The sequence below is a fragment of the Mus pahari genome, chromosome 6 (genome assembly GCF_900095145.1).
Source record: "Mus pahari chromosome 6, PAHARI_EIJ_v1.1, whole genome shotgun sequence".
Lineage (NCBI taxonomy): Eukaryota > Metazoa > Chordata > Mammalia > Rodentia > Muridae > Mus > Mus pahari.
The window spans coordinates 76,761,464-76,782,294 of NC_034595.1; the positions used below are offsets into that span (position 1 = coordinate 76,761,464).

Genomic DNA, 20,831 nt, shown 5'->3' on the forward strand with positions numbered 1-20,831 from the left:
GTGCGTGTGTGTGCGTGTGTGTGTATGCGTGTGTGTATGTGTGCGTGTATGCATGTGTGTGCGTGTGCATGTGAGCACGCATTATCAAATCCCAGCCTGGTTCAGACTCACAGGAAAAGCTGAGTACCCACAGTCTTCTTCCCTCCCTTCCCCTTTCTTTAGTTATTGATTCATTTGGCCTTAAGGTGGATCCAAGAATTTGTATTTCAGTCAAGTTTCCAGTGATATTGAGAGACCATGGGGCTGACTCACCAATCTGGGGAAATGGTCCCAGCACCTATGGGAGTATCCAGTAATGTCATAACCCACGGTTTAGGGCATCACTGGCCAACACATTGTAAGGTCTCTCCCCCATTCTCCCAGGATCTGAACTGATGCCGAAAGCTCTGTCTACCCGCATCATTGGCGGCATCTGGTGGTTTTTCACCCTCATCATCATCTCCTCCTACACGGCCAACCTGGCTGCCTTCCTGACTGTGGAGCGTATGGAGTCGCCCATCGACTCCGCTGATGACCTGGCCAAGCAGACCAAAATAGAGTACGGTGCTGTCAAGGACGGGGCCACCATGACCTTCTTCAAGGTGAGAGTCTCTTTTTCCTCACATCACCTAGAGCTCACCTTCCTGGGCTCTTTTCTGAGAAGAAAATCAAGAGCTCTGCTCCCGCACCTCTCCACCCCCCCCCCACACACACACACTCAGAATCCAAGGAATCTGGATTCCAACCACAGGACTCAGTCTCTCCCTGGTGAAACCCGTTAACTTTAAGGAGCTGTGACGATGAGCTGTATAGATTGGTCTCAAGTTCTGAAAGCTGCTGAGGCAAGCCAGGTGAATCATGGGAGGAGAAAAGACTGGACAAGGCAGGAAGAGAGAAATGGCCAGTCCCAGACAGCCCAGGGACCATTCATTGGTACCCTGCTCTTGGCTTGAAGACTCAGTGCATCCCTCTCTCTAAGAGGCTGTTGGGGTGGGTGAGCTGCCCTTTTCCAAGAGTAGAAGGCAGGTTCCCCCCTCTTAGAATACCAATGTCTTCGCAGAAAGTCCCTGTGACCTGCCCAGGTGACTGCTTTCATAGAAACCAGGACTTTGTCACTTCTCCAGCTTCGAAAGTGTGGGCTCAGTTCCACGGGTTTCCCTTTCTGCCATTCTACTTGAAGTCAAGGGACTCTGGCTGAACCCACGAGGGGGTGGGTTTGGTGTGCGTGCGACTAGGTTAAGAACCGTAGCCCTGAGCGCTCACAGCGGCTCCTTGCTTGGTCTCTGTTAACCTCCTCAAACCTTGTGAGAGTCGCACTGTAATTATTCCCAGTCTGTGTGCGGAAACCAAGCCGACGACAGATCACTGGCTTGTCTGAGGATTCGCATCTGGAGGAGCTTAGACCCCATCCTCATCTGCTTCTCTCCAAAACTTAGGTGCTGAACCAGTGGCGTTGGGACATGAATGTGAGTCTGAGTGCCACAGGCCCTCTGTCATAAGAAAGGAGATCATCTACCCACCCACACCCCACACACACACACACACACACACCCACACACACACACACCTGACTCAGGAGGCCTATGGTGGAAGCATGATGGGTTTTCTGAGCTAAGAATATAGCTTATTTGGTAGAGTGCTTGGCCATCAGGCACAAAGCTCTGGGTTCAATCCCAGCACCGCAAAAAATTGTGTAGTGGCACACACCTGTGATCTGAGCACTCTGGTAGCAGCAGGAGGATCCTCAGCTACATGGGGTGTGGGAGGCCAGCCTGGGCTACGTAAGAGAGAGAAGAGGAGAGAGGGAGAAGAGGGGAAATGAGACAGAAAGAGAAAAGGGAGGAGAGAGAGAAGAGAGAGAGGAGGTGGAGGAAAAATTGGAGAGAGAGAGGGAGTGAGGAAGAGCAAGGGAGGGGGGGAAGAGGGGGGGGAGGGAGAGAGAGAATTCTAACAAGTTCCCAGATGCTGCTGGGCTTCGGCTGGGGATGCTTTGAGAAGTGGTCCTCTAATTACCCCTTGGAAGCATCTGGCTTTGGGAACTGTGCGGTGTAACCATCGGCTTATTAATCAGTTGCCCTCTGCCAGTCTGGAAGCCTGCGTGTTTCCCTTTACCCTGGGCCCTGGTTCTTCATTCCTGAGCCCTTACTTCTTTGGAAACTTCAAGAAATGGACTGAGCCCCAGCGGGGCCTGAGGAAATAAAGGAAGAAATTAGAGTGGAAAATGCCTTTATCCCATGGGTGCTCATGCCCCAGCACTTTCTGCCGTCTCCTCGTGTCTCTCCTGAGGCTGGAGGCAGCTACATACTGGAAAGAAAAGGGGAAAGAGGGGCTTCTCCTTGCACTCGGCTACCGCCAATGGAAGCTGGTCCCTCCATCTGGTGGGGAGGGCACAGTGTACACTGAGATCAAGGGGAAATAAAACGTTGTCAAAGGTACATTAGGCACTTGTTGGAGTCTCATCAGTGTGAGCAAGTCTGACAGTGTACATACATGTATGACTGTGTGTAGATGGCACATGTTACTGAGCATTTTGCATCTGCACACGTGACATGCATGAGAGTCTACTTATATATGCATATGTAGATCTGCACTTGGACATGAATGTTTACATCTGTGTGTGTGTGTGTGTGTCTCTGTGTGTGTGTGTGTGTGTCTGTGTTCACATGCACATACACACATACGTGCTTGCTCGCTCCCTGTCCTCGGGCCACAGCCCAACCCTTTGACTACTGGAGCTTCTCATGCATTAGGCATGAGCCAGTCTCTAAGCAGGGCTCCCGATCAAAGGAAAGAGGCATAAATAAGCCCGGTGCAGGCTCATCTCGGCTGATTGGATGCCCCACCTCCCTCCCTCCGTGCAGAGATGCTCAGATTGCCTTCTCATGGCCCAGTCCCAGCTCCCCACTGAGCCTCAGTCCTCAGCATCAAGCAGCCACTGCACCCTCACCCTCCTCCCCTGCAGATACCGAAGAGGGCAGAGGGGGGACACAAAATCTGCTACCCAGCCAGGGCTATGGGGCTCAAGGACCCATGAACCAGAAACAGCAACAGAGTCAGCCCAAGCGGGACCAAGCCCACTTCCATTCTCTCCTGACCCATTAATGCTTCTTTGCAATCAGCCACAATGTCCCAGGCGTGTGCCCATATTTCATCTGTTTCTCTGTCACCGTCCTAACAACCCTAGAAAACAGATGAGTGTTCTCTCCTCGTGTTACACACGGTGGAAGCAAGGCTCTGAGAGGCTAATTGACTTGCCTAACAGCACACAGCTAAAACTGCAGAGCTCTGATTTGAACCCCACCTGACTGTGAAGCAGCCTCTACTCTTCATCTTTCCTGTCAGTTCCTCTCCGTATCCTGCCATAGTCCTTAGCAGACTCCCCTGGGAAAGAACAAAGCTGGGGTGGGTTGGGCCATGCCTACAGCCCAGCACAGCCTTGACACAGTGGTCGCCCAGAGGATTAATGAAGATGAGCGTCTGGTGCCGTAGGAGGGATGGGGTTGGAAGTTGGTAAAGCTAAGAGGCATAGGCAGCAAGCAGGTGGCACGCCCTACGTACCCCAGGTTTAAAACAAGTATGTGGTTAGCATATTCCTAGTTAGGCACTACACATGGCACTAAGGCGAGATGGCTCAGTCAGTAAAGATCTTGCCATGTAAACATGGAGACTTGAGTTCATGTCCCCAGCACCTATGTAAAAGCCAAGTATGGTGGCACCCACCTGTTACCAAGCATTGATATGGGAGTAGATAGAGGATGCCCCGTGTACCTCTCTGGCCAGAATGTCTAGGTGAGTCAGTAAAGCTTTGTGTCTCAAGAAATAAAGAACACGAAAGAAATACACCAGATGGTGGCCTTTAGCTTTCCCAAGCACGCACACATGCACACACGTACACACGGGCATGTAGACACATCCCCAAATAAAAGTTAACAAAGCTCCCATAGTTAAGAGTAGACCGTAATCAAGGGAGTGGCATGAAGCAGGACATCAGGACCCCAGGCCCCTTGAGCGCAGCCAGCTGCTTGTAGAAAGCTGGGCGGCTAGAATCCGCCCCTTGGGCTCTGAAGGAGGTTTGCTGAGAGAATTGTCGGGAGCGGCAGACATCACAAACGGCGTCTCCTGTGTTGTCCTCCCTTCCGTCTTGGAAGATAAAAATTAATTAGGAGATGAAAAAGGAGGCCTTTGAAAGCACTGTTTGGCTGTAAAAATATGTAGGCAAAAATGTAAAGGAGGCTGTGGGGGAGGGGAGCTCCTGGCGGGGAAGCGGGGCAGCTTTGAAGGGAAAGGATGTTGGAAGAAATTCTGCTGGGGATTGTGGCCTCCTTGAGTGGTGGAGCTGGGTGCACTGTGCACAGTGGGGCTGCTGGGGAAGAGCTTGAGAATCTGGAGCCTCAAAAGCCAGGCTCCCCAGCCCTGCCCATGGCTGAGCCCTCCCCCTGACAGGGCCTCAACTGCAGCATCTTACCTGAAAGGGGCCTGGAGGGGCATACCCGAGGTGCCAGCTGAACAGTGGGTGTTTCCCCAAGCTGGAGGGCTGGGGAGCCTACCCACACCTCAGCTCCCAGCTTCTCCGCGCCCCCCCCCCCCCCCCGCTGCCCTTCTTCCCTTCACAGCCCTAGACCTAGTTTGCAGCAGAAGCAGGGTGGGAAGGCCAGGCAGCAGCCAGTATGATCCAGCCTGGTGCAATCTAGCAATCGAGCACCACGCTTTAAATCAGACCCACCAGGATGTGTCCCGGGTGGTGGCTCTGATGGGTGACTCTGAGCAAATCCTTTCACTGCTCCAAGCCCCGAGCTGCTCACCTGAACAAAGTAGGTTCCTACCTACGCTGTTCACTGGAGGAGTCAGCTCCTAGATCTTCCGGGATCATCAGGGCCGAGGAATATCTTGCCCCAAAGCCCCCTTCTGAGGCAGGTGACTCAAGCAGAACGCACCTCTGACAGCTGGAGATTGTCCTTTCCCCAGGGTCTCTGGACCGGACCCACTGAGCTTTGTGGTAGACTGTGTGCCTCTTTTCGCGACCATGTGCATGAGCATACACACAGAACAGAGGAAACGAGGAGTCAGGTCTTAGAAGGATTCTTTCACTGGGGAGGCAGAGGCAGCTGAATCTCTTATGAGTTCTGGGTTAGCCTGGTCTACACAGAGTCCCAGGCCAGTGAGGGCTACATTGTGAGACCCTGACTCCAAAAGGGAGGATTCTAGAAGGAGATTGCAGAAAGAAAGCAAGCAGGTACAGCCAAGGTTCGAGGATGGCAGGGAAGTTCCTGAAAACTCCTAAGCTTCAGAAGACCTCCCCGGACCTCAGTTTCACCTTCTGTAAACTGGGTATAATGGTGTCCTCGACTCCACAGAGTTCCTGCGATGATTAACGAGGGGATTCCTAGATGCAGCTTAGAGGGCTTTCTGTTCTACAGGAGATATCTCATGACATTGAATAAATAGCCTTACTGTTTACTAATTCAACTGGTGGCACAGGCCCATCCACCCCATAGACATGACTCCGGGGCCATCTTTTGCTTGCTTTAATGCAGAAAAAAAATTTTTTTAAGCTGGTTGTCAGCATTTTGAAATTTAGAGACTCTTGCAATCCAAATATTCACAACTCCAGTTTCTTGAAAATGTGAACGATCTGGCATCTCCAAGCTGGCATTCCTACAGAGCTGCTCCTGAAGCACGGAGGCAGTGGCTGGCTCTGGCTTCCACTGCCACCCAGACTCAAACCATCTCCCAGACTAGGGCTGGCCCTGTCCGCACCTGAGGTTCCTATCCGTGTGTGTGTGCGCATGTGCGTGTACGTGTGTGACACTTGAGCGCAACTGTATGAATGTTATGTGCACATATGTGCAGGCACACCACAGCAGTCTTCCTAAGGCCCCATCCACCTCCTTTAGAGATAGCCTGGAACTTGCCAAATAGGCTAGGCTGGGACCAGTGAGCCCCCACGGATCCACCTATTTGATTCCTTAGTGTTGGATTATAAGCCTGAATTCTTTTTTACTGCGGGCTCTGGGCATCAAACTCGGGTCCTTGTGCTTACAAGGCAAGCACTTTACCAACTGAGCCACCTCCCCGAGTCTTCCTCATCCATTTTGCGTCCTTTATTTTCCGTAACTGTTCTGCACTATAAAGATTACCCCCTCTTTCTAAGTGGGAGAACTAGGCTTTAAGGAGAGTTGAGGAGCCTTGAGGAATAACAGTGCCAGCCACATAGAGAGTCTTAGGGTCGGACTTCTGTGTTCATTTGCGGCCCTTCCTTTGCTGAGTTTGATGATAGACAGGTGCAGTAGCATCCTAAAAGGCCCCATTTTACAGACATGGAAGGTGAGGCTCAGAGATGTGCTTGACACAAAGAGCTGCCATTTGAAGACAAGCTAGTGTGACACTGGGGGGGGGAGCGGTCCATGCAGTAGAGGTGACCCCTCTGTGATCTCCCATCCCCACCTGCCATCCTCATCTCAAGGTCCCCTCTGAAGGAAAAGCTACAGCCCCTCTTGGGACTGCAATTGCAGAGGCAGGGCACTCAGAGAGGTGCCCACAGAAATAAACCAGAGAAGTGATTAACTGCTCCGGGACATAGTTCTGATGGGGCCAAAGACTCCCCATCCTGGGATGGGCTAGCTAATTAAACTAGGAGAAGGTCTCTTCTTCAGAATGGAAACTACCCAAAGTCGCGCACGGAATCACACTGCGGTTGCCTCTCTACACACATTCCCTGAGATTTAGTTGCGTTCAAAGCTGATAGATACGTGTTTATATATGCATATATAGCCCCATATACATTCCCTTGTACAGAAATGTTAAATTCTCAAGATTAAGTGTCTTCGGTTGGGGAAAATCAATTCACTTCTTTGAGGAGGCTGAAATGGGAGCGGCATGAGCCTGGAACTTCCTTTCTTGCCAATTTTTCCTGATTAAAAAAAAAGCATCTTCAATCTGGCAGATCGCCCTGTGCTGGCTGCTCCAAACGATTCCATTAATTGATTTAGGTGACTGGCTCTGCAGTAATCCTTATTAAGGCTCCCACCAGAGCCAGGACAGACAGATGACTCCAGAGCCATCAGTATGTGGGACTCCACTCCCCAAGGAAGTGACAGCAGTGGTGAGGGGGCCCACGGAGATGAGGGGGGACTTTGCTTCTTTCCGTGTCAGGGGGTTCAGGGTTGTGTTCCAGAATCACTGAACTGCTTGAGGAGACTGTGGGTGGTGTTTGGAGCCCTGGAACTGGAAGGTGGAATTCTTGAAATGTATATCACAGCAGGATTCTTCCTGGTGTCATCTCTCTTAACTGACCCATGCTCTCTCCGCTCTCCTGCGTCCTTCCTTGTTCCTTCATCCCCTAGTATCTTCCTCAAAACCTATCTGCCTCAGTACATCCTCCAGGCTCAACTGAACTCCCTGCCTCGGACTATGATCTAAGCAAGCATGTCTGTTGTCATCCTTAGGGGCTGTGGATGGAAGGAAAGGGAGGGTGGAGGGCGGGGTTGAGACAGACTGGTGTTCTGACCACACTCTCAGGCACAGGAGTGGGGCAGGCTCACAGAAAGGATCACTGGCTATTTTTGCCAAGACTAAGTGACTTTATATAGTTTCATGGGGCAGTAAATGGATATGCTGGGAGCCAGGGGGAAAGAGTGGATGGGCAGCTGTGGTTAGACGGGGAAGAGGATGGATAAATGGGCGTGTGGAAAAGGAACAGGTGGATAGAGGTTACGGGTTAGAAGAGGAGTCGGGAAGTCAGCTGAATATCTAGTATGTAGACAATGTGGAGGAGGGAAAACGAGCAGATGGTCCATGAGAGGAGGAACGGGATGGATATAAGCATGAGTGGGTTAGTGGGATGCATAGACCGATGGACTGACGGGTGGCTGGACTGATGGCAATGCACAGGCATGGTGGGTGCAGATGTGTATGTGTATGGATTAACAGCAGATGAACTAACAGGTAGATGCCTTAGGAGGGAAAAGAGTCTTGATGCTTCATCCAACCCTGGTTCCCACCTCCGTAGAAAACAACTTGGGGAGCAGGGGGAAGGAGCGGGAAAGCCGCTGAGGAGCCGGAGTCTGTGAAGGGAGAAAAGCAGTTAGGTCGGAACAGCCAGAATGCACGCGGGTCTGAGGAGCAATGTGTCTGGCCAAGTGGAGACGTTTGGACTTGGATAATTTGATTATAGGAATCGCTGGAGCTTGTGGTTAGCTGTACACGCAGCTCTATAAGGAACAGTACAGCTCCTGGGAACACGGGTGTGAGAGGGTATTAGTTATCTACTGCTTAGCAAATTACCCCAAACTTCACATCTTAAAACAACATCTGTCACTTGGCAGCTTGGTGGTCAGGAGTCAGTGGAGTTTCAAGAGCCCTCTGGCCCGAGGCTCTTCACGAGCTGTGATCCAGCCATCAGCCAAGGCTGTGGTCACTCGACCACATGGCCTCTAAGCCCATGGCATGAGCGCATGCTCAGTTCCCCTCAGGTGGTTGGACTGAGTAAGAGAAGTACTGTGTACTGAGATTTGACGAGATGCTGTCCTCTGTCACTTGCATGGGGAGCTCTTCTTAAGCAATTCGGTGTGACAGTACTGTCACCAGCGCCTGAGAGAAGAGCTGAGGAACACACCAGGGAGAGGGAGACCAAGTCTTGTCACTCAGAGGTGCCATTCCACCCCTGCCCGAGAGTGATCCAAAAGCAGGCCAAAAGGTCCAGCCCACCCTCAGGAGGAGGAGGAGCCCGAACACGGATGTGAGGGCAGGGAGACAGGAGTCACTAGAAATTGGGCAGTGCTAAGGAAGAAGCATGCCAAGCAGGAAGAGGGGCCAAAGGAGCTGGCGGAGGAGAATCTGCATATCAGAAATTATCTGGAAAATGAGAAACATCTGGAGCATCTGAAAAGCCAGGGATGAGAACCATCTCTGAGGGAAGAGGTTGGTGGGGGAGCACTTGAGGAGGAGCTGAGGTAGAGAGAAGGCTGGAAGATGGCTGGCTGCAAAGTTGGGCAGAAGGCAGGTGGCTGTGGGGGTGGGGCCGCTGAGAGCCACAATGGCTGCCTGCAAGAGCGGTTGGGTGAAGCCTAGAGAGCCAGGGCCTCAGAACCCTTTGTGCACTGGCTTCGAGGCACGTGAGTTTGCAGGCAGGGAGCCACATCTCTGTGAAAGGTTCCACGCCCTAAAAGTACTCCGTGACTCCATGTTGCTCTGATATTCATTCCTGGGCCGTGCTCCGTCCCTGGGCCGCGCTATGGACGTCGGCCACCAGTTTCAGAGGGCCTGTCTTATGCCAGAGCCCAGAAGCACCCAGAGAGAAGAAAGTACATATTCCTCCCGGGCTCCCAGCCCACTTCTGGCAGCCATGGCCTGATTCCCTGCCCTTCCCCCAGGCCTGTGCCAGCCTGTGGGAGGGCACCCCTCTTGTCACGTGTACCAGAGCTGGGCTGGGTGCCAATCAGACAGGCTGACATCACAGAAAGCCACAGCCAGACTTGGAAACAGCTGATACAATCGGGGCTCTCAGAGCCACCTCTTCCCACAGGACTAGGGCAGGGCTGGTCTCTGTTGGAACCAGGCAGCTGGCATACATCAAGTTCCCAGGGTGGCTCATGCACACCTAACACAACCAGAAAGCAGGGGACACTCATGCCCAGCCCTCTCTCTTCTCTCCTGGTCCCAAGGACCTCCCTGAATCTTCCGGGGCAGACACAGCAGCCCACCCACCAGGCTGCCACCCCGCCTATGGTTTCAGGCATGAAGCTGGCACAGGAACCTGCAGTCCACTACTCCCAGGAGCCTCACCTTTTTCTCTGCTTGCAGTTCCCACTGTGCCTCTCTCAGGACTGAGAACAGACCAGAACCAAACTTAACTCCACTCCTGACACAGAGAGTGCACAAAAGGGGTCATAGCTTTGCCTGGAGTGAAGTGGGAGTGGAGTGAAGTGGGGAGACAAAGTCCACTGAGCTTTACCTTCATTTGTGCCCCCTAGTGGTTACTCGGATACAAGGCAGCTGTGTGATACATGGATTGTCTCCATGGATTTGAAGCCTGCCTCTACCATTTCATCTCTGGATAGCCTTGGGTGAATTACTTAACAGTGTTTCAGCTTCCCCGTCTGCAAAACGGGGCTGCTAACACGTACTTCCTGTGATTTAGGCGAGTGAGTTCATACAGAACAAGACCTCTGCTTGTTAATTCCCTAACAGGTGTTGGAGAAAGCTGATTTTGAAGAAGTCAGTCTGAGACCAGAGACTGTAGCTAGGTCGGCAGAGCATCTGCCTCTCGTATACATGAAACCCTGTTCAATCCCAAGCAACACATAAACCAGATGTGGTGACACTTGCCTCTAATCCCAGCACTTGGAAGGCAGAGGCAGGGGGGTCAGAAATGTAAAGTCATCCTCAGCCTCAAACCTGTCTCAGAGTTTAATTAATTAGTTCCAAAGACTGTGCTATGGCAAAAACTCCAGGGCTACCAGGGAGTGGGCCAGAGTCTGGACCTCAGTGAACTGTGCACAGCAACACCTCACGTCCAGGGTCTCAGTTTCTATGCCCGTGCAATGGCGGTGTTCCCTTACCCCACAGATTATACCCAGAGTTGAATGGCAGGAGCCATGCTGAGTGACTGAAGGGAGTCCTGGGGGGAGGGGCTCCATTTGCTTTGGTTTAAATATTCCCATCCCTTCGACACCCAGAAATCCAAGATCTCCACCTTTGAGAAGATGTGGGCCTTCATGAGCAGTAAGCCCTCGGCTCTGGTGAAGAACAACGAGGAAGGCATCCAGCGCACGCTCACAGCCGACTACGCCCTGCTCATGGAATCCACTACCATAGAGTACATCACACAGAGGAACTGCAACCTCACCCAGATCGGCGGCCTCATCGACTCCAAGGGCTATGGCATCGGCACGCCCATGGGTGAGCCAGCGGGGCACGGGGAGAAGGGTGCGGTGCGGACATGGGGTCTTGAGCTCCTGCAAGCACACCAGTCCCCAGAGTCATTTCCCTGAACCCAGGAAGGTGAGGTTTCCTCAGCAGAGGGATGGAGACACAACCCTGGCTTGGTCAGCCCTGGCCTGTGAGGGCGGAGTCAGCCTCTCCTTGCCCTCTCCCCTGTTGATGCACCCACACACACAGGGCCTTCCGGGGCCACGGGTTCTATTCCCAGTGAGTAAGGCCTCCCCATCGAGATAGCTTACCTGGACTTGAACAGGGGCCTTATTGAAGAGTCCCTGTTGGAGGCTGGCAGAGGCAGCTCTAGTAAACAGTCCCCACTGACAGCCCCCTCCCCCTCTGCAGGCTCCCCCTACCGGGACAAAATCACCATCGCCATTCTGCAGCTACAGGAGGAGGACAAACTGCACATCATGAAGGAGAAGTGGTGGCGCGGCAGCGGGTGCCCCGAAGAGGAGAACAAGGAAGCCAGCGCCCTGGGCATCCAGAAGATCGGCGGCATCTTCATCGTCCTGGCCGCCGGCTTGGTCCTGTCTGTGTTGGTGGCGGTGGGCGAGTTCATATACAAACTCCGCAAGACAGCGGAGCGGGAGCAGGTGAGGCCCTGGAGGAGGCTGCGTTGGACAGGGAAGGAAGGCAAGGACAAGACTAAGCTGGTTTCGTCCTCCCAAGGGAATGAACTCCCACTGTCTCATCTCACCATCCTGTCCACCATCCTGCATCCAGTCCACCAGGATCCAGCTGGCTCTCCTCTGTTCTGATAGCACATGTTTTTCCCATCACCCCCTGCTCCACTCAGGCCCAGGCCAATGTGCACTCACTGCAGCCCAAGCTATGCCCCCACCCCAGGCTGACTTCTCAGTGAGTGCCTCCTGCCTCCCCCCCCACGGCTCTCCACCACCATCTATGAGCTCTGTAGAAGCCAGTACCCTGTTTCAAACTTAATTCAAACCATGTCAGCTCCCTCCTTAAACCCCTAGGGTAATTGTCAAAGCTGGGTGACGGAGGCACAGGAGTTCATTATATTGTACAATCTGCTTTTTGCATATATTGGGAAATTTCCATAATGAAAAGTTTAAAAAAGCAAAGTTCTGAGGGATGGCCCAAGTGTGCAAACAGTAAAGCTAGTCTTCCCCTGCCTGATTAATTCAAGCATGGTCGGTCAGGGCAGGAGCCCCGGGTCCCGTGGCAAATTAGAAGCATGGAGAGAGAGTTTTAAGTGCTAATACCCTGGCCTCACTCCCAGAGACTCTGTTTTAATTGGCCCATGGTGGAGCCTAACTCTAGAGTTTGCAGAAGGCCCACGGGGTGATTTAAGCGTGCACCTGAGCCAAGAGCCTTTGGGCAAGGGAATCGCCTCTCCTGGCAGAAGTTCAAAAGCATCCGGGCCCGATGTGGCTGGTAGGAGCCTGCTGCTGGGTCACATGCAGTGGGCTCATTACAATCAGTGCCTGATGGATCCATCAAAATGAACTGGAGTTGTTTAACAACCAGCAAGGCTAAGTCACCCAAGAGAAGGGAGAGACAGTGTGAGTTAGCCACTGCCTAAGAGAAGCCTGAAAAGATGCAATCCCAGAAGGCCACTCCGGGTGGGAAACGGAGTCTTTGAAAGCAGCTGTGCAGTTGACTGGTTGTTGTCCGAAGTTGGCCAGGGAGATGGACTGTTTTATTCATAAGGATGTTTGTCTGCTGTATGAACTGCAACATAAAAGACTAGATAAGTGCCTAGATGTTCAACAGTTTCAAATTATGATACATTGAAAAAGAATAACCGCCAGAGTCTTTAGGAATCCTTAAGACTGCACTGAATTCTAAGTGACAGGCTCTTTCCCACCCCACGCCCTCTCTTTCCTCCATGACACATCCAGCATGTTTCTGCCTCAGGACCTTGGCACATGTCAGTTCGCCTATCTGAGCCTGAGCCACACTATATTCTTGGCTGTGTCTGGCATGTAGATTTTAAACTCATACCACCTCCTTAAATAGCCTTTCCTAGCTCCCTCTTCCCACACTCCTCTCTTCCATATCATGGCTTTAACCTATTTATTTATGTATGTATGTATTTATTTCATGTTCATTGGTGTTTTGCCTGCATTTGTGTCTGTGTGTGGGTGTCGGGTCCCCTAGAACTGGAAATACAGACAGTTGCAAGCTGACATACGGATGCTAGGAATTGAACCTGGGTCCTTTGAAAGAGCAGCCCACGCTCTTAACCTCTGAGCTGTCTCTCCAGCCCCGTGGCTTTAGCCTCTTCGTAGTAGCCGTGACTGGCTGGAGGATGTGCTGATGCACATGCTTGTTGTCTGTCCCCATCCCGTTGCTGGTCCGCAGCTCCCTGATCCTGGAGTCCTCACCTGCCTCACCACCACTCTGTCCCTAACACCCAGCATGCGGCCTTGTATGGAACAAACGCTTGCAAGATGCAAAAAGGCAGGCTGAAGAATCCAGTGTTCTACACAGAGCAGGGAAAGGGGAGGGGGCTTGTCACCACTAACAGGAGGCCTATTCACCGGGTCCCCGTCTTAGACACAGGCTGGTCCTCTCTGAGCAGGGGCAGCAGTTGGAAGAACCACCATTATGGGTCCCCCATGCGTGTCTCAAGAGTTTCTCCAGCCCTAATTCCAGGTGTAGGGGAGATTGGACTCATAGGGCAAAACCATAGAGTCTAGCGGAACCCCCCAGCAGGCTCCCGAGAGCCCCTCAGACTCTGGGAGCATGCCATTTAGGCTGTTGTGGGCTTCTCTGTGAGACTGAAAGATGATGCTGTCTGCCGCTCCCCCTTAGTCTACAGAGGACTTTCCAGTCATCTTTCTGGGGCTCTGGAGACCTTGGCAGGGCTATAGGAGTAAAAAGCCACAGGTGGTCTTGTCACAGTGTCAGGAGGAAAGGATCTGTCTCACTCTGCCTCTCGTCCCTCCCCAGCGCTCCTTCTGCAGCACAGTGGCCGACGAGATCCGCTTCTCCCTCACCTGCCAACGGCGTCTCAAGCACAAGCCACAGCCTCCTATGATGGTCAAGACGGATGCGGTTATCAACATGCACACCTTTAATGACCGAAGGCTGCCAGGCAAGGACAGCATGAGCTGCAGCACCTCGCTAGCCCCTGTCTTCCCCTAGACATGGGTCCAGCGGGGACTTCAGGCCCGGTCCACGCAGAGGAAGGCAAAGGAGACCCGAAAGGACAGACATCCTCATCTCGTGCTGGCCTTGGGGATGGAGCTGCTGGCCGCATCCAGCTGTGAACCATCAGCTCTCACCTACCGGGAAACCCACACGGGCCCTCAGCCAGCTGCTCGGGCTTCATCTCCTCTTGTCTTGTCTATGGCTTTCTGAAGCTGTGAAGGCCAGCGGAAGCACATGCCTTTCAGGCTCCATCACCCGACCATCTCTCTTCCCCACAGCCGGGTATTTCTGCCAGGGCTCTGCCGAGGCCTCAGAACACAGGAGATGGCTCTTACACCCCCCTCCTTCCCCTCAAGCCCAGGCCTTCTAGCACGCAGCCGTGAGAGCAGAGACTCCGACTCGGGACATCTTATGGGTGTTCGGACGAGGCTGCCAGTGGGAGCCCAAAGGCAGCCGACCATGCCTAGACAGAAGCAAAGCTTCAGCCCTTAAGGGCTGTTCACCTGGGACTGTTCTTCTCAATGTGGCTTCACCAACATCGGCAGCCCCTTGGCAACGTGGAAAGTGGTGTTTGGTACGGGAGAAGGAAACGCAGATGGAGACCGTGATCTCAGCTGCTTTGGGTCAGTGTCGTAAGCCACAAGCGTTTAGAGAGTCCCCAGGAATGTGAATGAGGTCGTCGTCACAGCAGATTCTTCTCCACGACTGCCCAGAGCAGAGAAGGTGCCCTCCCTCACAAGGAATGTCCAAAGACTCCGTTGACATTGGTAGGCCAGCAGAAGAAATATGGACTCTATGAAAATCCCACAGGCCCTTCAACCAATAGACCAACTTTGCTGGCAAACAAGCCAGCAGTCGGGACCCTGGGTTCTCTACCATCTACTCATTGGCGATTTCCTGTCCCCAGCCATTTGAATTTGGCCTCTGTCTGTCATCCTGAAAAGAGAAGAGCAGTCAAGGCTGAAGTGCAAGCCAAGTCACAGCTCCTCAGAAGAGGAATTGCTGTCCCCCACCCTGCACAGACTAACTTTGGGGTAGGTGGGAGTAGCCAGAGGGGACCCGAAGAACTTTCTGGGTACGCCCAACCTAATGAGCCCCCTAAAGAAAGAAAGCTTTCAGGGACAGGATATAAGACCTCCAGAGGTCCCCAAGGTAGGAAGGGAGTAGCTGTCTCCTGGAAGATTAACCAAAGACCCAACACAGAGACACAAGGCCGTTCTGGCCCCTGATCTCTTTTCAGGAGCAGCTATGGTCTTGGGGGACAGAAGGGAGACCCCAGAGGAGAAGCCAGAGAAGGTGGCAGCCAAAGGGGTGAACACATGACCTGTGGTTCCATCTCTGGAGGTTTGAAACTGTAATGGTCATAGGGAAGAATCAGATGTGAGGGGTTAGGCAAAAAGTGTCCTTACAGAGAGCATGACAGGGCCATGGGTCCCCACAGCTGGATGGATGCTGGTCTCTGACCAGGGTGAGCAATATGGGTTGAAAACTGAGAACCGGGGGACACCAGTCACCCACAATCCCTCACTTTTCTGGTGCTGCCAGGGGGGAAGCCAGGCTTGGATGAGCTACATCTAGAGCTTAAGTCTTCTCCGCAGAGGTGAAGGAACCCCTTCGGCCAACGGGGCGGTCCCCATGATGGGCACATGTGATCACTCCCACCATGCTGGTTCTCAGGAGCTCTGGCTGGCCGGCTGCACTGGGGGAGGGAGGAAAGGGGAGGCTTGCAGCCAAGTCCAGTGCACACAGTGATAGGAGAAGCCATGCTGGCGTGGGAGAGGAGAGCGCACATGTCTGCCTGTTTGACTTTCTGTGTGTGAGTTCCAACAGCTGGTAGTGAAGGACAGATATGGGTATGTAACACAGCCCTAGCAGGCAGTAATAGGGGCCTCCTTTAGGGTGTGTGTGTGTGTGTGTGTGTGTGTGTGTGTGTGTGTGTGTGTGTAAAACAGGGAGGAAAGAGTTCAATCAGGACAGGAAACAGAGTTTCATCTATGTAAAAACAGAAGAAGCCATGTGGAAATGGGGCTCTGGTGAGTGTATAATGGATGCAAGTGTGAATAAATGTGTGTGTGTGTGTGTGTGTGTGTGTGTGTGTGTGTGTGTGTGTGTGTGTGTGTTCACTGAATGGCAGAGGGTAGGGATCAGAACACAGCCTGCAGTATAGCCAAATACTTGTAAAAGGAGAAGCCATGTCATCAGAGATCCTTGCGTGAGTGCGTGTGCATCCATACTCGTGTGCATCCACACTTGTGTGCAGGCTTGTGTGCCCTGAAGACAGCATGGGAGGGCAGACCAGACTGCTGTGCCCATTAGGTGGGTGTGTGCTGTACAGGAGGAATCATAAAAATGGAGTGAGTGTGTGTGTGTGTGTGTGTGTGTGTGTGTGTGTGTACTCATACCCATGGATGTGCAGACATGTACCTAAATTCCAATTCGCATCCTGAGTTGAGGCAGCAGAGCAATCAGTAGGGCAGGGTACCAGGGTGTGTCTGCATGCCTGCTATAGGAGGGATCACTGGCCACAGCTTTCCTGAGGCTCCATGGGAAAATGCACAGGGAGACACCTGGGGCTCACCTTCTGGGGTTCACCTTCTGGGGCTCACCTTCTGGGGTGCTGCCTTCTTCTTTGCTGTTCATAGAGTGTCCTGTTGAGAGGGGAAACATTCTTCTTCCTTCCTTCTTCCCTTTCTTCTCCCCCCTCCCTCCCTCCCTCCCTCCCTCCCTCCCTTCCTTCCTTCCTTCCTTCCTTCCTTCCTTCCTTCCTTCCTTCCTTCCTTCCTTCTTTTTTTAAATCACCCCTGCTGACAGGATCCTCATGAAACCATTGTCCACTCCGTTCTCATCCACTGTAGTCTTTAACCACTGTCTTCTGTTGTCCTATACCATTTTATAACATACACCCACCTCCGTGTTCATATCACACATGTGCTTTTGTGCATGACACTGCAGACGTGTCATGTTCTTCCGAGGCTATGCACATATGTAGACTGTGATGGGAGAAGGGACAGGGCGTGGTCGGTGGGAAGGGTGTTCATAGAGGTAATGACTACTGGGTGACGGCAGTGGGGGGGTTATAGACTCATTCTAGGAAGAGGGGTGGCCTGCTGCAGGATCCCCCCTCCCACCTGAGCCTTATATCCAGAGATGTGGCTAATACTTGCCCTCTGGCTGAAATCCTGTGTTTGTCCTGGAGACCACCCTGCCCAGCTGAGCTGTGTCTCTGCCAGGCTAGGGAAGGGAGTCAAGTGGGAGGCAGATCATTCAAGTGGAAACCTGTCCCAGCCCCCTAAGGGGTGCACAGAGCTGGAACACACAGATGCTCGGAGGAGCAATGGGAAACACAAAGGTTGGTTTGGATGGAGCAGATGGGGCATATCTGAACAGGTCCCTGGCTGGCTGGCTGGCTGGCTCTGTCTGATCCTATAGGCCAGCCCTGTATAGAAGAATGCCTCACACCACTATGTCTGGGCTTGAGCTCCACCTATATATACCAGCCCTGTGGTGGGGCAGCACCCATTCTGTCCAGACCCGGGGGCCATTAGACAAAGAGCCTCCTGACTCTACCTTGGCCTGCACCTGCTTTCTCTGCAATGGACAGATGATGAAACTTGAGCACTCTGTGGGGGCTCAGGTGGCTCCTGGGCAGGTGTGTTGGCCAGTGAGTTGGACTTAGAATCCTTGAGGTAAGAGACTGGACTGTCACAGCTGGAATAGCACATGCTGAGCCCTGCCTTTGTAGCATGCAATGGGGGGAGGGTTATGCAGATTAACTATTTCCACGAGGGAGCGGAAGTCAGACCAGGCTCACGTTCACCAAGAACCGTCTGTCCCTTCCTACCTACCTTCCTTTCTGGTCCAGGGAGGGCTGAAGGTGGGGTGCAGCTGCTGCTGCTTCATGCTGCATGAGGCCATGCTACACACACAAACACACACCCCCAAAGCCATTCCCTACTGTAGGCACCAGCATCTGAACATGACAAACTCCATGGTCCACCTCTGGAATTGCCCTGCGTGGGTGCCCACCTGGAAGGGCCTTCATGCCATGGACAAACAATCGTATGGAGTTAATATCTGGGATCCACCCAGTCCAGTGGACAGATTTGAGAATTGGGTCCAATCCTGTGCGCAGATCTCTGAGTAAGATATACCTGGATGTCCCAGGTTGTTGGAGCAGGGTGCACATCTGGAATAGGCCTAACCACTTGCCACAGTGGAATGGGCCTTGCCCTTTTGTCTCTGTCTCCTAGAGTTGAAATTTTAGAGCTGAGGTATACGTGAAGTCACACATTGTTTTAGATAGAAGGCTAATGTTCTGTACAATATATATATGAATGTAAAATATATATATGCTTATATATATGCACAGTGTATATATGACCCACAACCCCTATGTATACAGCCCTTCCCTGCACGTCTACACACAAAGTGTACAGAACCCAGCCAGTATGGGTGGGGACCCAGTGAGAGACGGGGGCTGCAGCAGAAAGGTCAGGCTTACACAGCCCTCTGGAACAAGCCGGGCCTTGCCAGCATCAGTACTGTGGACCACGTCAAAGAAGGCAGACTAGTGCAGAGGTGACAGGTGAACCAGGAAAGGGTCAGCCATGGATGAGCATCTCCACCTGGGAGTTTGTATAAGGCAGGACAGTGGGCATACCTGAGGGACATGGCTTTGCTAGTCCTTGATCCCTGAGCCAATATCACAGTCTAGTCCCAGTCCCAGTCCCAGTGCCAGGGGGAATATCGAGGAAAATGGAGGCAGATCACCAGCCTGCCCTTATCCCTGCCGGCAGAGTGGCCTGGAAAGATGTCAAACCGCATCTGAAATCGCCCAGATGTCAGAGGATCCTGGGTGGCAAAGGCCTCACATAGGCAAGGTGCCCACAGCTCAGGGCTAGAGCGTGTCTCTTTTGAAGAGAACAGCCCGAGGGCACTGCTGACATGCCCGTTCAACATACTGATAACCTAGTTATGAATCTAGTTCTTCTACCCTCGCCTTCTAGAATAGAGGCTCCCAAATCACCCCTCAGCTGTCTGGTTTGCTTTTATAGACCAAAACTCCGAGGCCTCCCCTTAGTAGGAAGAACCACGGATTCAGATGCTAGCCAAGAGTCTGCCCCAGTTCATTCTGAGACAGGTACAAGGTGGGTGGCAGGGAGCTATCAAGGAACCAGAGAGATTCAAGATGGCAGCGCCTGGCCTTGCACAGCCTCTTACTGTCTGCCAGTCCTCGCTGGTGCTCCTCTCCCAACAGGGCAGCTGGTAGAGAGCCTCTGTCAGGTAGGTCCCTGCCTTACCTGGATCTGTCTCTTGCCAGTAATTTGAGGCCTTCAGCCCCTTCCTGGGTCCGAGCATCTCTAGAGTGTGCTGGGGAGAGGAGACCCGGGCTTTGCTTTTGTGTGGTCTGCAGCCTGCCCTTTGCTTCAGCCCCAGCCCTCGGGCCATCTGCACTTAAAAGCCAGGCCCGCTCCTGCAGCCATGGCCAAGCGCACCTAAATCTCCAGCTGCCGCTGATGAGGGTCCTGTCCTGGCTCCACAGAGACCAGAGGCTCCAAGAGCCCTCACGCCACTGTGCTCTGAAACCCCACTCTGAAACCCCCTGCCTGGGCTGACTTCCTGGCTGGGCCTCCGTGGTGGGGACCTCAGCTCCCAGCTCTTGGGCTGAGCCCCCAGACAGCACCATGGGACTCTAAGAGCCCTGGCCTGTCCCACTACCCAGACCAGAGTGCCTGGACACCCCATCCCCCAACTCCCACTCAACAAGGTTCCCACACACTGGTCTCTGGGCCATTCAGGGGGTGCCCTTTGTGGACATGCAGAATTTCTATGAATATAGTTTTTTTGTAAACATTTTGTAACGATTTGGGTTTCATAGTAACTGTGTTACTTGCCAATCATTCTAAGCGGATGTAAATAAATTTCCAAACAAATCTGATTATTTTCCTTTTTAAGACACTGTGATATATCAAAGTGCACAGTTTGCTGTATGAAGTAATATGGTTTTAAATTTTAAATAAATGTTTTTAGAAAATGGGTCCCTTCCCAAGGTGTGTTTTCTGTCCCTCATCGCCCTTCAGAACCAGAGGTCCCAGGCAGTCCACGCTGGCCATCTTCCTCCCAGGAATGACAGTCTCCAGGGAAGGACATCCTGTGCTGAGCAGATAGCTACTTCAGGCTCCTGGTTCCACTTCAGACATCAGGGTGACACTGGCACCTCAAGACTGGCTGCTCTCTGTTCTCTCCTCCCTTGGGCAATGTGCCTCTACAACATACCATTGTCACAGGTTCTGAGCTGCTGTGGCCCTGGGTGACCCTGCCCCTTTGGTCGTTGCTGATGAGGTTAATCGTATCTCACCTAAGCTAGTCTCGACTGGGAGGGAGAAGGCCCCGTGGGTTACTCTCTGGAGATGGAAATTTGACGTCCGAGTTCAGGGTGATTATTTTAAGCAGGAAGAGTTGGCTGTCAGTGGAAGAGATGAGAAAGCCAGGCTATCATGGACCCCTGAGGAGTGGCTCCCAAGACAACACGAAGCTGCTCCAGTGAGAGAGCCACCTCCTTCCCCTTAGCCGGCACAAGCTTGGAAGGAGAGACACAGGAGTTGCAATCCAGGACTCTGGAAGTCTAGACTGATAAGATGCTATGAACCACACCCCCTGTCATAATTGTCCAGGAAGCTGGAGGTGGGTATTGAACGGACGTTACCAACACTCTCAAGTTCTCATGACAGGACCATTCCAGATGGGAGTGGGAAGGGGGCCTCTGTACCCCTTGGTCACTCAGACTCACAGAC

The 20,831-nt window shown here is 52.7% G+C and overlaps 1 protein-coding gene across 2 annotated transcripts in view; it reads left to right on the forward strand.

The window, feature by feature from the left end:
* The window catches only part of Grik3 (glutamate ionotropic receptor kainate type subunit 3), a 212,684-nt gene extending 195,954 nt beyond the window's left edge, over positions 1-16,730 (forward strand). The window contains exons 13-16 of one of the 2 annotated variants that reach the window (XM_021199541.2): positions 364-581; positions 10,656-10,878; positions 11,260-11,550; positions 13,837-13,964. In XM_021199541.2, coding sequence (XP_021055200.1) covers positions 364-581; positions 10,656-10,878; positions 11,260-11,550; positions 13,837-13,964 — 860 coding nt within the window. Of the gene's footprint in view, positions 1-363; positions 582-10,655; positions 10,879-11,259; positions 11,551-13,836 lie in introns of both variants that reach the window. The other variant, XM_021199540.2, reaches the window with a different exon arrangement.
* Positions 16,731-20,831: the final 4,101 nt, after the last annotated feature.